General features: G+C 38.6%; 1 protein-coding gene across 1 annotated transcript in view; it reads left to right on the top strand.

Annotated features, from left to right (window-relative positions):
- The window catches only part of efcab11 (EF-hand calcium binding domain 11), a 105,181-nt gene extending 91,463 nt beyond the window's left edge, over positions 1 to 13,718 (top strand). Inside the window, exon 6 of the mRNA XM_079833371.1 lies at positions 12,905 to 13,718. Within this exon, the coding sequence (XP_079689497.1) occupies positions 12,905 to 13,076 (172 nt within the window). The 3' untranslated portion in view covers positions 13,077 to 13,718. The remainder of the gene's footprint in view (positions 1 to 12,904) is intronic.
- Positions 13,719 to 16,623: the final 2,905 nt, after the last annotated feature.

Genomic DNA, 16,623 nt, shown 5'->3' with positions numbered 1-16,623 from the left:
ACATGTGTGTAGCATCTTTGTTTGGATGGCTGGATGGCTTGCCTGTTATAGAAAAAAATATCCGGTAAAGGAATTGGACAATTTGTTTGTAATAAAAAATCGGAAAATCAGCCATGAAAAATGATACAATTTAACCTCACCTTTGCTAATCATATGTATTTTCTGAAAAAAAAAAAAAAAACATCCATTGGCTTTCCTCGTGCTTAAGCAGCTTGAGGGATTATGCGTGTATGCATGGGGACAAGATGTGTAGATTCTTGTCGTACGCTGCCAGAATTAACCCGCATCTTGTTTGTAGGCTCGACAGGTAGCTGTGGAGCTGGAAGCCAGCCGCCCCTGACAGCGGCATCAATATCACGTCTGGGGGCCACAGGCGGGGAAGAAATTTCTGCTGCACATTTCACAACTCCCATTGATACTTTCAGCGGTTGCCATGACAGCAAGGTGCTGGTTTTAATGGAAGCGGTTTTGTTAATATAAAATTGAGCCGTGGCCATAACATCTCTTCCACGTTGCAAGCAGGTCTACATCGATCAGAGGTGAAAATGCAGCGCTCCAGGGTCCCGCCACTCTTTGTGCACTCTTATTTGGACAAAAGAAGAGCAAATAAAATGAAGCAGTCATAAGATTCATGATGCGTCTCAATTAAGACACAATCAGAGCACATCTCAGTAGTGCACGGGCTCTTTCCTTATCCACCAGCATGAAAGAGCAGAAGGTTTTCTGTTTTACGATGCCATGCATCTTTGATTGCTTGTTAGGCTCCTGTGTCATTTGCATATCCAGAGATCTGTCACTTTGTTTATCTGAAGTAGAACCTGATTATGTCTAAGTTTTCTCCTTTTTGAATGCTGAAACAATGTGGTGGCAGAGATGACAGTTCATCTACAGATACATCTACAGAGTTTCATAGTGCAAGGGTTTTCAAACTGAGGGCTAGGGGGCTGCAAAGTGAGGCAGAAAATTGGACAAAATGTACAAAATATATATTTTAGGTCTGTCAAAATCAGATTAACTTAACATTTTCATTAAATATATGTAACTACATTTATCATTTAACCAATTTTTGTAATTTTGAATTTTACAGTTTCATTAGGGGCTTTCGCACCGGGTAGTTCTAGGAAGTTAGTTATAGGAACTAACCATCAGGGTGGTTCCCCGAGAACTAAAAGTTTCCCTAGGGCCGTTTTGGTGGTCGCTGAGAACACCAGAGCCTGAGCACACAGTGCTCGCATTCTCCGTCTTCATTGTATTTTATAATCTGTTTAACAGTCCTGTCTAATACGATTAGAAGTTGACAGTATGAAAAAGTATTAGCGTTTGCCGTGTGGTGATGTCAGGTTGCTATCTGAACAGACATACATAATCATGTTTCACTTGGTCCCCTCAAAGTTGCGTTGGAATTTCTCTTTAGCGTGAAGGTTGAGATGTCCATCTATCACTGTTTTCCATGTTTGCAGAGTTTCTGGCGTAAATATATAGGCTATCCACCTTCTTCCTAAGCCCCATGACACTTTGCGCAAATTATGGGTGTAACTTCTGTTAAGCTGTAAACAATCAGTGAAAGGCTCGCTCTGTGAATGTAATAATACGTTTTTTTTTTAAACTGGGTACAATGAGATGACATTATTCTACTCATCCTTCAACCATTGGACATTAAAATGACATTTAAAAGTGTAGAAGCATCAACAAGGTACTTTCAACAGACCACGAATAACCCCAAAAGTGCGATTCTTTCCACAGCAATAACGGACGGGTTAAATATCACTGTAGTGATATATATCTGCATTATGTAACATACTGTACGTTGCCATAATAAAACATGTTCATTAACTTCAGAATTGCGTAATACTATTTCAAAATAATTTCTGTAATTTTGACAGATAATAAATTGTATTTACCGGGAAAGAGACGTGAGGATTTGAGCAGAAAAACGTGAGTTTCTTCGCGCATTCCAGTGAATTATTAATGGGATATATCGTAAATTAAATCGGGAGAACAGACCACAAATGTAAAGTATATGTTGTCCTTTTTCATACTATTATAGCGGAATGCAAAGGGAAAAAAGAAAATAATCATGAGGAAAAGAATGCAGCAACTGAAAAGAGCTCTTAGATACCATATCTACCATAGAGCCATAGATACTTGTTATAACGTCACGTAAAAACACGTTATTCTCATGATGTCTGAAAATAAAACATGAAGGAAAATTGACAGCTAATTCAGTCAAACTGACGGATAAGCTTTATTTGTAGGGTAACCTTATGATTTGAAATTATTCATTTCAGTCTTTTGAATGGAAGTTCCTCAAACCAGAAGTGCCACCCATAATTCAAAACACATTAGGCTCATCATGAATAAAATGGATAATCGGTGCGTAAACAACTTTTTTTTTCTTTTTAAATGGCGGGTGCTTTAAATAAGCGTACACTTGCGTCACTGGAAGTTCCTATTGTGCTGGGTTGGACCCTACTCTGAAGCTAAATTAAGCCGCGTTTCCACCGCAGGAACTTTCCCCAGGAACTAGGGACTTTGGGGTGGTACTCTGTGTGTTTCGACCGCAGGAACCAGGGTCTAAATGAAGTTCCGGAACTTTCGGGGGTGGGACTTGGGCGCTGAACATGCTGATTGGTTGAGCTCACGTAGCATTTTATTTCAACCAGCATTTTTAAAAGTCTTGCGAGGTTCGTTCTGCATTTAGTAAATATCAGTCTTGCTCTTTCTGTCCGATGGCGCGCGTTGTCTCCGCAATCGCATGGTCAATGTCCGTAATAGCTGATAATAACATACGTTGTCTTATTTTAAATCTAGTTTTACCAGCTTTCAGAATACACTTTAGTATCAGTGCTCGTCTCTTTTCCGCCGTTTTGTTAATTACATATTTAGTAAACCACATTACTAGCAAAAGCAGCGCTGCTTGAATCTCCTCTATACTTGTTATTGTTGCAGACAGTATTGCACAAAAATGATTATTGTCCGTCGCTGACTGGGAGGAGCAGCCGCGCGCAGTCCCACGTCTCTGGACTAATTTGCCTAATCTTCATGGTACTTTAAGCCACGTTTCCACCACAGGAACTTTCCCCAGGAACTAGGAACTTTTGGGTGGTACTCGGTGTGTTTCGACCGCAGGAACCAGGGTCTAAATGAAGTTCCGGGTAAATATTTCCCCCTCAGAAACGGCCCTGCTCCCGAGGTAGTATTTTTTTCAAAGTTCGGGAACTTTCGGTGGTGAGACTTGGGCGCTGAACATGCTGATTGGTTGAGCTCACGCAGCATTTTATTTCAACCGGCATTTTAAAAAGTCTTCTGCGAGGTTTGTTCTGCGTTCAGTAAATATCAGCCTTGCTCTTTCTGTCTAATGCCACGCGTTCGTCTCAGCCATCTCATGGTCAATGTCCGTAATAGCTGATAATAACATACTTTGTCTTATTTTAAATCTAGCTTTACGAGCTTTCAGAATACTCTTTAGTATCAGTACTCGTCTCTTTTCCGCCGTTTTGTTAATGACCTCTTTAGTAAACCAATACATAACCAGCAAAAGCAGCGCTGCTTGAATCTCCTCTATACTTGTTATTGTTGCAGACAGTATCGCTCAAAAATGATTGCTGTTCGTCGGTGACTGGGAAGAGCAGTCGCGCCGTACGCAGTCCTACATCACCAGACTAATTTGCCTAATCTTCTCGGTCCTTTAGACCGCAGTGGAAACGCAGACAGTAGCAGGTCTGGGGGGAAAAAAGTTCCTGTAAAAAAAGTTCCTGATACAAATTGTTCTGGGTAATTTCGGTGGAAACGGGGCTTTAGTTCCCCCAAAAGGCATTCCTAGAACTAAAATCGTTCCTAGTTCCTGCGGTGCACACATGCCAAAATCCAGGTATTTCTGCCAATAGTTCTAGGAACTATGAAAAGGTTCCTTCAGTGTGAAAACCTCTATTAATTGCGAGACTAATTGTGATTATTGCCCTTAGCCCTTCTTTAGGGAAGTTGGCGATCTTCTGGCAAAAAACCCCTGAATGAAGCGATCACATTTGGAATCTTAAAGGTATAGTTTGACCAAAAATTAGGGATGCACAATATATATCGTCCACCATATCGTTATCGACCGATATATATTCCTTTTGAATGTTATCGATAATGACCCAGTAAGAAAATGTTGCCGATATTAAAGCAGATAAATGGATTATTATTTAATTGTGATTATTGCATTCTGTTTATTGACCTAGTTTTGAACTATAAGAAATAAAAGCCAAATCTACACTAAGTGCTGCATACAAATGCTATACAAATGAACTTGAATTGAATTAATCAACGAACTGACTTTGCAAGCTTTAAATGTGGAAGCTGATATTATGGTTCTTATTGGCATCAAAGTTTGGAAACCCCTTTCATAGCACTTTTGAAGATATGTTGTTCTGTGCCTTAGAATAAAAACTGTGCTGGTGTAGAGAAAAGTAAGCCAATAGAGCATCTTTTCCTTCAGGTATTTGCAGCGTCAGTACAGGAGCAAAGTGTGCATTTTCTTGACAGTGACAGAGTAGCGCTTGCAGTCTGCCATGCTTCTCCTTCCCATCTCCCCTCGTTCCGAAATTTAATAAATAAAGAGAGGAAAAAAGAACATCTGAACACCAATCAGAAGAATACACCTGTTCCTGTGGGCCGCGCTGATGATGTCATCACCCGCCTCTTTCCATCTCCCGGGAAGGCTGCAGTGTCCTCCACAGGGAATCCTGGCATGGAGGTGTGAGACAAACGAATCATCCAGGCAATATTTATCTCACTTATGGCCGTCCAACACATTGCTGCCGAGCAAATCTTGCCCACTCTCTCACAATTCCATGCTGATTTCTGTCCCAACACAAATCCTATGTGACTAAGAAGACTGGCTCGTCTTTCTCACTACGGTCAGGTTCCATCTCGCCCCACTGTGGTATCAGAAGCTGCACCGATCACACACAGTGAGTGTTTCGTGGGAGACGTGGCCTGGGCGGATGACTTGGCAGGTTCTCAGCTGAGTTGATTAGCTGAGTGTTCACAGATACAGCTGCCACACTGCGTGGTAATAAGAACAACATCCCAGAGCAATGCGGCATTATTCTGATTATGGTGGTATTCTAGCTATGACAATGTGGTAATTAGAGGATCTGCATGCTTCGATGAGTCTTCATCGCCACTCAGCCCCCAAGATATTCCTCATCTCTGGCTGTAGGCTAAGAAGCACCCATGCAGCTAAGAGCCTGAGGAGGGAGACACCTGTGCACATGGAACGGCAGGCCCATTTAGGGACCTAACAATCTTCTGGCAAAAAAAGCCTGAATGAAGCGATCACATTTGGAATCTTAAAGGTATAGTTCGACCAAAAATTAGGGATACACGATATATCGGCCACCATACCGTTATCGACCGATATTCCTTTTGAATGTTATCGATAATGACCCAGTAAGAAAATGTTGCAGATATTAAAGCAGATAAATGGATTATTTCCTTCAGCTGAGACACTTCAGATGCGCACTGTTCACCATGATAGTTTTTGAATTGCTTGAAATATGATTGAAATCACTTCAAAAAGGAAAATACAGTTAAAGGATTAGTTCACAGATTTACTCACCCTCAAGCCACCCTAGATGTATAGGACTTTCTTCTTTCTGATGAACACAATCAGAGTTATATTAATACATATCCTGATGTTTCCAAACTTTATAATGGCAGTGAACAGGGCTCACGAGTTTGAAGCGAATCGGTGGGGTTTTGTAAGAAAAAATATCCATATTTAACATGGTATAAAGTAAAATATCACCTTCCGTATACAACTTAAGAAAAAAAGCATAACTGACGCGATGTATGATGTAGAATAAGTGTCTTGAACTGCGAGAGGCGTTACACTTTCTTCGTAAATTGAATACGGAAAGTGGTCTGGCGAAAGCTAGATATTTTACTTTATTCTTTTTTATTTTTTATTTACAAAAACGCATTGATTCACTTAAGAAGGCCTTTATTAAACACCCGGAGCCATGTGGAGTACGTTTATGATGGATGGATGCACTTTTTTTGAGCTTTTGAACTCGTAGGCTCCGTTCACCGCCATTATAAAGCTTGGAAACCTCAGGATATTTATAAATATAACTCTGATTGTGTTCATCAGAAAGAAGAAAGTCCTATACACCTAGGATGTCTTGAGGGTGAGTAAATCATGGAGTAATTTTCTATTTAAAGTGAACTAATCCTTTAAGTGCAACATGTCAGTTATAATGAAAACACTACTGTAAAATAATGTAAATTATAATTTGTACGCCCTTGTTTAGCACCTTGTTACTGAAGGCACATACTGAGTTGCATCTTAATGACTATAATTTAGCTTATGCATTTCGCAGCCTTTTGTTTTGTGCAATGGTTAGTTGTAATATTATGTTTGTTTTTGTGCATATATATCCGATCTTCATTATCTGTTTATCTTAAATTATAAATTTGGATTAAGAATTAACATGGTAGTAAAGCGTGCCGGGCATCACCTTTAACTTCAGCGCATGCAGCTCAAACAGCAATGCATGACATTAATAACTATGATTGGGAATGTCATATTTACGTAACATTATAATATGAACATTATTTTAATAAAACGTGAATTGTTTGGGTTTAGTTGCCGTGTTTCAGTGTGTTGTTATGGGAAGAGCGCATCCACAACAGTTACACATTCTGACTAGCACGTAATTTAGTTCAAATTCACTTGTGCATTCATTTTGTGCAGATATACGTTGTAATATTATGTTTATGTTGTATAAATATATGGTTAATCTCATATCTCATATTTATCTCTCTAATAAAATGATGCGTTTGGTTGAGTTATGTAACCTGCTAGCACTTCTGTTTCCTGGTATTCATTCAGCTCTTCAGCTTCTGCGCACACAGCTGAAACAGCAAATAAAGTTGTCATGAACTGGCTTTTTTATTTTTTTATACTGTTATCTCCGGTCAACTTATGACGTTTGCATGGATTTTACATTCAGAAACATCATAATGAATAAGTAATAGACTATTTTCTGCCTTGGTTTTGAGGCTCTCTGAAGAAACACTCGGTTTCTATGGGTGTGCCGCACTGAAGACTTGGAAAACGGCCACGGCTAGGATTGGATAAGATTTGCATATTTAATGAGCTTCAGCTCCTCTCAGTACATGTGGGCATTGTTTTGTGTCAAAGCGTCTGGGGAATCGCTCACAGGACTCGCAAAATATCTTTACTAAACAAACACAAAGATTCATCTCTCATCCACCCGTGATTGATTGGAATGTTGGCGCCCGATCAGTGAATATAACCCAGAACCATACACACGCGCGCGCGTTATTTCACTATTTAAGATAGCCTGTCGGCAGGCTGGTAAAAACACATAGCCCCGGGGATATTGGGCTTTTGAAAAAGTCAAGTCCGAGCCCTGGCCCATAACGTTACAAGTCTGAGTATGATCACGAATTAAGCAATAACACTTCAAATAGAGGATTCTCCAGCCTGTGACCGCGTGCTAAGGTATGTAAACAATAGATTTCAAACGATCTGTAACAATGCAATACTAACACATATAAAAAACATGTTTTACTCACATAAGTGTGTTGCACCGTTCCTGTCGGATCCAATATAGAAGGCACAGCATTGTGTTTTAATCTCAATATGTCTGCAAATCCAGTCTCAAACTGTATCTTGTTTACAATCAATTCCGCTGTGAAATGAAACGAACAAACGCGCAATGTCTTACGCACGTGAGCTGGAACCGGCATGTTTCTTGCTCGGTACTGCGACCCGTTTAGCTCCACGTGCCGGTGGGCGGGCTTGAGGCGGTGCTTCTGCATCCTATTACGTCAGTGGTCGACATATTCCTTGATCGAACGTTTTCTGGGCCTGGTGTCAATAAAAGCTTTTCTTTGACTAACAAAAAAGTTTTCAGCTCTGAAACTTACAGGATATTCGTATATCACAATGAACTTTTATATATCAAAGGCTCAAGGGAAAGTTGATTTCTCAATTCATCACCCCTTTAAAACAAAATAAATTTTATCTGCCAATATATTGGGTATCGGCTTTCAAATATAAAGAATTCTCGGCTAACAGAATCAGCCAAAATGTTCATATAGGTGCATCCCTACCAAAAATAAAAATTGTAACCATGTACTCACCCATGTGTCATCCCAAACCTGTATGTCTTTATTTCTTCTATGGAGCATAGAATATATTTTTAAAAGTGTTGTTAACCAACAGTTTAGGAGAAGAAGGAAAAAAAACAAAAACAAAGCAAGATATTTCTTAAATTATTAAACAAGGTTGAAATTATCATACAGGTTGAAACAAAATGAGGGTAAATAAATGATGACACCATTTTCATTTTTGGGGGAACTAGTTATTTTAACCTTTTTTTCCTTCCGCAGAACACAAGAAGATTTTTTTTCCCCAGTGTTGTGGACCCAACTGACTTTCATAGTATGGAAAAAACAGCTTAAACATTCCTCGAGAAGAATGAAAGTAATACAGGTTTGGAATGACTTGAGGGTTATTAAATTACAGATAGTTTTGGGGTGAATTGTTCCTCATTATTAGTTCAGAAAGACAATTTAACAGTTGAATCCATCTGAAACACTGTTTTGTATAAGTTACATTATATAAAACGTTTTTGATATGTTAACAAAGTGTACATATGGTTAAAATATACCCATCTGATTCTGAATCAAATTGAAATGAGAATTGAGTAAAGAGCTTGTAAATCAGAATTGAATTGAATCAGATAATTTGTATCAATATACAGCCCTAGAACTGTACCTTCATTAAAACAATGGACTGTTTATGGTGACTGCACTGACAGGGCTTTGCATCACAGACCTGAATTGACTGACAGTGCTACGTTAACTACACCTAGCAGAGAATGAAAGCTAAAATATCACTCATGTGTCTCTTCTCACGGAGCTAAAGACTACTTGGTCCCTCCATGTCCACCACTGTGCTCTCATATGACAACCTGCCAGTCTTTTTGATACAAAGCCTTAGTTCTAACATCACATCACTCAATCAAACATGGCAATGCAGGACTCGGTCTGCTTTGCTACGTAAATTAGATTGTCAGTCCACGCAATCCTCTTCACACATGATTATGCTCAACCTTGTCAGACTTTAATTGCAACCTCTTGATTGCAGGTTAGTAAGAGTGCTACCTTGCTATTCGTTTAATCAGTGAAAGTAGCACAGGTGTTCAAAAGCTGCCCGTGACGTTTCAGGCAGTCATCCTCGCTCTTTGCCATCGTTCTTTCTGTTGAAAGCTTCAGAGAGGTGCAAAGGCTCAGGAGAAGGGGCATGCTTGATGTCTCAACGGTCCTCCTCCATGGGGAGGACTTCATTAGAATCTAATTAGATGTGTGCTACACTTCCATGTGAATTGGAGTCACCGGCATGGAAAAGGGAAGTGTGATTTTCCAGTTGCTGGATGCTTAATGTTGTTTTAATTCTCCTCCCTGTTGCTACCAAATTTCGCTCACATCTGCTGTGTATGCACTCGATCAGTCTGCTGTTGAGAGTAATAGAGAAATCACCCCAGTGAGAGAGAGGCAAGAAAATTCCAGCTCTCCCTCTGTATCTCTTCCCTTATGTTTGCCCTTCCTCATCTGCAATTGGAGGAGCCGTTTTCCTGTGGCGGTTTTTATCCGCATTAATCTCGGTCTTGGTAAAAACATCCGCTTAATGAGTTTTACGTGATTGCAATCTGAGCCTCTGCTTGCAGAATTGCGTGATACACTGTAGACAATAAACAGCTGAACCATGGATGGCCAAAAAGCATAAACTAAAGACCTCTGTCCAGCAGAATGGCTATTTTAATAACATCTCTGAAACAGGAAGTGAGCACTGAGGAAGAAATGGTCAGCCCATTGCTCTGTAATGTCCTCCTCTGCTCCTCAGACACGATTCAATTTGCTCACACCGTCTTTATCTGCTCGTTATGTCACGAATGAATGACTCATTCGCCAATGTGAAATGTGCTTGTTTTGAGAGAACAGAGAAGAGCTTTGCTCTCAGCAGCTAGAAGTGTGTGATAGATCTGGACAAGTCACTCCAGCGTTAAACCGAGACCGACTGATGTCACAGTCACAGGACATTGACACCTAAAGACAAATGTCTGTGAGCCTATAACCATGGTGCCTTCATTGTCTTTGCTTTTACTTTTAGTATCAAGACATTTTTGGTAACCTTATCAGGTGGAAAAGCTCATTTCATTTCTAAAATTGAAATTTGGCTTCAGCATAAGAGCTTTAGTTTGTCAGGACTCCTCTTCCTGCCACATGACTTTTCCCCTAAGGGCCGATAAAAGTACCCTCCTACGCACTTCTGCTTAATTTTCATTTTCCTTCAGTACTCCGTCTGGGATTGCGGTATATTCTCTGGATTAACCGGTCCAATCAGCGAACAGAGGGAGTGGCTGAGAACGATGACGTTGATGTCGTGTGCTAGTTTGAGATGACATACCTACGTCACGACCAAACGTTAGCGATTGGTTATGGCAGATCCAGAGTGGCCCTGGGCAGATCCATTAGTTTTAAACTTCAACAGAGTACCCGTCTTCAAGGAAGTAAACCCTTGTCAATGGAGAGTGGCCAGACTCTCTGTACAAATGAAATGTACGAGAGTCTGGTAGGACCAGGCTAGATAAAAGACTGGGTCAGTTGAAAATGTGCAGCTCTCCACACATCCACATCCACCACCTGTCGAGGCAATGAACTGATTGACTTGCTCTTACTTGCCAGGGTAGAGTGAACACACTGCAAAAAATGCTTTTCTTACTTAGTATTTTTGTCTTGTTTTCAGTCCAAATATCAAAAAAATCTTACATTAAGAAGCATGTACTAGACAAGCAAAAGTTTCTGTCTTGTTTTGGGGGAAAATAACTCAAAACTTTGGGTTTTCTTTTTTTAAATAAGCAAAATAATCTTGTTTTCTGTTTGAATTAAGATTATTTTTCTTACCCCATTGGCAGATTAATTTCTTATTTTAAGCAAAAACTCCCTTAATTTTGAGTTATTTTCCCCCAAAATAAGACAAAAACTTTTGCTTGTCTAGTAAATGCTTTTTAGATATTTGGACTGAAAACTAGACAAAAATACTAAGTAAGAAAAATTTTTTTTGCAGTGCATCAGCCACTTTCACATCTGAGAGTAGCGATATATCCACCACTTCTACAGGTGTTCAGCTGTGTCGGCCCACAAAGCAAGAAGACACTTGACTACACCTGCTAAACCACAACATGTCCATGCAACTCATTTTTCATCCCATTTATGGATTATCAGATTGCACCAACCACATTAGTGTTTTTCAAAAGGAATGTTATTGCAGGCCATGTTAGTGATGAAGCGCCTAGGATATAGATTAAAGAAACGATGTCATGTTGAATTTGAGAGAGCTGAAGCATTGCATATTACTTGCTCTCCTGCCATTCAGTTTAAGTTTATATCAGATACGGACAGGTACTCAATAGTGTTTTCTGGGTTCTGGCTTAATATTACAGAGCACTTTGCCTTCCCGTCTTTTCTTTTTAGATAAATTCTGAAAGTTAAACTGATTTTAAATGTACAAACTAATCACGTTTTCTGTATTTACAGGATGTCATTGAATGTCTTGCAAGTTGTAGGGTAAGATGGGGTAAGATACCCTCCAGAGTAAGATGGCCCCACCACCTTTAATTTACCACTTGACCATAGATGTCACTAAATACATTATTAAATAAATGTGTTTAGTTTTGTATTATCTTAATAATCTTAATCATTTGAACCATATTCTGAGGTTAAGTTATCTTATTTTGTATTATTAGATATATGAATAGTGATATGTGACTTAATGCTGGATATTATGATATGTTTTTGTGGACAAAGTAAAATAAAACAAATATTTATTATCATACAATTATTAAAGTGAAAAGTTTAAGTTAGAACCTTTGGGCCCTCAGAATTGGCATGTTTTTGCTGGTGTTTTAATGGTTTGATTTAATTTAACAGTTATTTGTAACACTACAATAAGTTTTATTCTGTTAACATTAGTTAACTATATTATAGACTGTAAAAAAAAATTCAGGTCTCCAATTGAAAATGTTCTAGTGACCGATCACATCTACATTTTTCAGTTGGGCAAATTGAATTTCTGTGAATTGATGCAATTAAAATTCAAGAAATTCAGTTTGGCCAACTGAAAATTTTAGATGTGATCGGTCACTAGAAAATTTTCAATTGGAGACCTGATTCTTTTTTACAGTGTAGTTAATATTAACAATGAACAATACTTATACAGCATGAATTAATCTTAATTGTAATCTCAACATTTACTAATGCATTTTTAAGTTGTATCTGTTAACATTAGTTAATGCAATGTGAACTAGCATGAACATTTTTATTAACTAACATTAGCAAAAAAATTATAAATTATGTACGAATATATTGCTTATTGTTAGTTCATTAATTAATGTTAACAAATGAGACATTATTGTAAGGAGTTACTCAATAATTATAATTCACCCTTTTCAATAAATAAATAAATATATAGGGGAAAGGGTTGCAGAATCTCTGGAAACTTTCTGAAAATGTACAGAAACTTTTGTAAAGTTTCCGGAAATGTAGCAGAAATGCTCAGCCCCTTTGTAACCCTAATAGGGGATCATCTTACCCTAGTAGTGGTCTTATTTCCAGTTTTACTAAACAAAGTTTAAAGTTTTACTAAATAACTAAATTAACAAATGTTTCCATTTATTTACATGCAAAACGCATCTCTACATATTTTTAAGTAAATGCACATTATCCTTAAAGAGGGCATCTTCCTCCATCTTACCCTTTATTGTATTAGATTGTATTTGTTTATACATGGACATTAACACATTTATTCATTTATTCAATTTTACAGGCATGCAGATCAAGATTCTGATGGTCATATCAGCTTCAAGGACTTTGAAAATGTCATCAGCTATGGGTTGGCGAACACTGCAGTGCTACAGGAGCCACAAAATAATAGCTTCAGAGTTGTTTCTGTAGAGAATGGATCGCCCCTGATACAACATGTATTCTCAACCCAGTGAGTCCCCCCCCCCCCTACTATTTGTTTTTAATTTAAAGCTTTGGCAGTCAGGTGTTCACACGGACTCTTTAGAGAACACCATTTGACCTTGCTTGTTGAAAGGAAGAGTAACTTAAGATGCTTGACGCTTGGGTTTGATGATGAGTTTTGATGTTGTATCGATCCAGTTGGACCGAGGCTGCACCGTGCAGCACACATTTCTATTGTGCAGTTGCCTTACAAACCACATTAAATTTAACCCAACCTCTCAGGGTCTACTTCACTTGGTGTGGGATGGGAACAATATTCCCTTAACAGGCTTCTGATATTCTATATATAGCCTCTTAAAATCACTTCTGTGAGTTCTGTACAACCCATTTTTTGACACGTAGAGGGTTGGATCTTTAAAATTCTCCTCCATTGTTCAATTTTCATCTGCGAAATAGACAGGTTGCCTTAAAATTGAATATTAACTATCACATTCAGATTCTGTTTTTGCAAAACTCGCTGCTAGCGGCATATATTAAAAAGCCCAAGCGCACACATTCAGGGAGGATTTTATGCGACTCGTCTTGTTACATGCGATTATGGAACTGTAAATACTTATTTGTGTTTCGAGAGATTTGCTGCACTCCCATCTGAATAAAGATTAATTTGTTTTTGTAATCAGTCCTGAGTCTTCATCTGTATGACATGACGCTCACTCTATCCACAATCCATCAGGGGGCTCAGGAGGCATCAAGTAAGGAAATGGCCTTGGAGAAAAATAATCAAATACAGTTTTAATCAAATACGTGCTTAATCCACTCGTAGGTTCATTTTTTTCCGGGTATGGCCCGCTGTTCAAATATAAACAGAGAGGCGCTAGTTTAATCTTCACCTTCCTATTTAAAACTCGATTAAACAGATCCCCCAGTTTAGTTGTCGTACTGTGCCATGGGAGAGAGTGTGTGACACTGTGAGCCAAACCCGTGCGAGGAAAGGTAGCGCTGTTTTGCAACATGGCTCCGATCTAAGCCTTGCCAACAATGCAAAGAGCGGTAGATTAACACATTGTCTGCCTGTTGTTTATGCCAGCCTTTGGAGGGAATAGACCATGTTACTTTGTGTTCTGCAGTAGCTTATTTTTTCTGCAGATGAGGACAGCTTTCGCTTTTTCTCATTCGTTTTCATGACATGAAGCTGCTATCAACTGAGAAAAAGAACTCAAAAATTGACAGTTGTGAACAGACCAAACATATTCAAAATCACATTCCCACTCACCCAGGGAGGACATGCATGGTAATATGATTTAACAGGGTCAGACTGAAATCAAACTGTGTGGAGAAAACACAAAGGGACTGAAAAAGGTGTGTTTGTTGCGGTGCTGGTTATTAAGTTTATATGTGCAGCAATGATCAAATAATCATTCAGTCGGTCAAAGTTTTAAGTCAATTTTGTAAGTGCTACAAGTGAATTTAAAGGGTTTTTCACCCCAAAATTCTGTCATTAATTACTCACCCTCATGCCGTTCCACACCCTTGAGACCTTCGTTCATCTTCGGAACACGAATTAGGATATTTTTGATGAAATCCGAGAGCTTTCTGTCCCTCCATTGGGAGCTACACAACGACCACATTCAAGGTCCAGAAAGGTAGTAAAGACATCATTAAAGTAATCCATTTGACTCCAGTGGTTTAACCTCAATTTTATGAAGCGACGCAAGTGCTTTGTTTGCACAAAAAACCCCATAATTTACCACTTTATTTACAAAAATATTGACCTGCAACCCAGTAGGGGGAGCACCACGACGCATGTGGGTTGTGTTGACTAGAGAGCTGACATAGTTCCGTGAACGTGCTTTGGATCAGGGGTTTTCAAACTTTATGATGCCAAGGACCCCCAAATATAATGACCTTTATGAGGGACCCCCTTCCTAAAAAATGTTATGTACGAAAAAACATTGTTAGATGTTAAAAGTGTTAGATAAATAGTAAGTGTGACATTATAAATACAACATATTGTTTCCCAACGTAAACTGGATATTAATGTTGGATGTATAAGCCTGAAGAAGAACATTTTCAATTAAAAATGATTTGTATAACAACTTTCACAATAAATGTATGCAAGCAGCTCATGTACTGTGTTAAGAAAACTGCCTTGCAACCCCAGTGAGCGAGATAAAGGACTCACTAAAGATACAATGCAAACATATACAATTCTGGAATGTATTCGGCAAGAAAGGAGAAAAACATTTAGAAATGAAACAGTAATATTCGGTAGACTTTAGCCATTTTTGCTTTGCCTTTTTATTCTCTGAAATTTTCTGGGGACCCCTTAGAACCTTCTGGAGGACCCCTGGGGGTCCCCAGGCCCCAGTTTGAAAACCCCTGCTTTGGATAATATTATTTTGTAAATCGATCGATTTTGTGTTTGTTTTTGCACAAACAAAGCACTCGTATCAAAGATCATTGAAGATGAATGCAAGTCTTATAGGAACAACATGAGGGTGAGTAATTAAATTTTACATTTTTGGGTGAACTAAGCCTTTAAGCATCAGATTATGACATACAGTATGAAAATATTAATAATGATGACATTTGCTATATTTTTATTTGATTCAATTTTTAGTATTTTGAAATATTAGCTGTACTTGAGCGTTTTATAGACTCGATATTGTTTCTTATTCAAGTGTGCTGAAAGCACAAGTCTCAAGTTCATTTTTAATGAATGACACACGGAAAGCAACAAATCAGTGGTAGACTCTGCACGCGCACAGCCCTTCGTATCGGTTATAAATATTATTAATATCAATATGGCATCCCAGCAAACATTGGTCCGATGGCAACGTTGTGTCTCTAGCCAAAAATAGGACGGCAAAAAAGCGGGAAAAAAATTTAACACATGCATTCAGATATGCTCAACGTAGCCTACGTCCAGTCAACTTTCATTTTGGAACTATTTTTTAACCATGACAGGTCGTGTCAGAGGGACGTCTTTTCAATGGTCATTAAATGTCCAACTGTTTGCTGGGATATATAAATATTGTGCACACAATAAGGTGAGCCACATAACTTTCTCTCACATAGCTACACATGCATAAGCCTACCTTTCAGAAGCGCGTGTCGGGCTTTAAAATCATTTGCCATCACCAGCAGTAAAAGTAGTCATCTTTTGTTTTCATGTACGGATTTTTTTTCTCTGTTTTTTCTTTCGTTTTGATGATATTTTTGGATGTAGCCTACATCGGGGAGTTTTTCATGTAGACCCATGTGGGGCGGGATGGGGTTGCCATTTTAGGCTACTAGAATGAAGGAAAGTTCATTTAGATGTAGAATAACTGATGAAGTGATAACTTGATGATGGAAGGAAGTGCAATAATTCAAACGAATGTCCAAAAAATAATAATTAAATGGGGGGGGGGTTTCACTTGAGAATGCCATCGACGGCCGTTTATGAGCGCTATTTATTCATATTAAACATCAAACATTTTAAAAAGGTAAACATTTTAAATACGTACAGTCTACACAACAGTTTCTATTCTCACATTAATATTTTAACGATTTATAAAAGATGAATCACTGCCTGGC

The sequence above is a fragment of the Gobio gobio genome (genome assembly GCF_949357685.1).
Source record: "Gobio gobio genome assembly, chromosome: 13".
NCBI classification, from domain to species: Eukaryota; Metazoa; Chordata; class Actinopteri; order Cypriniformes; family Gobionidae; genus Gobio; species Gobio gobio.
This window is presented reverse-complemented; position numbering and strand designations above follow the sequence as displayed.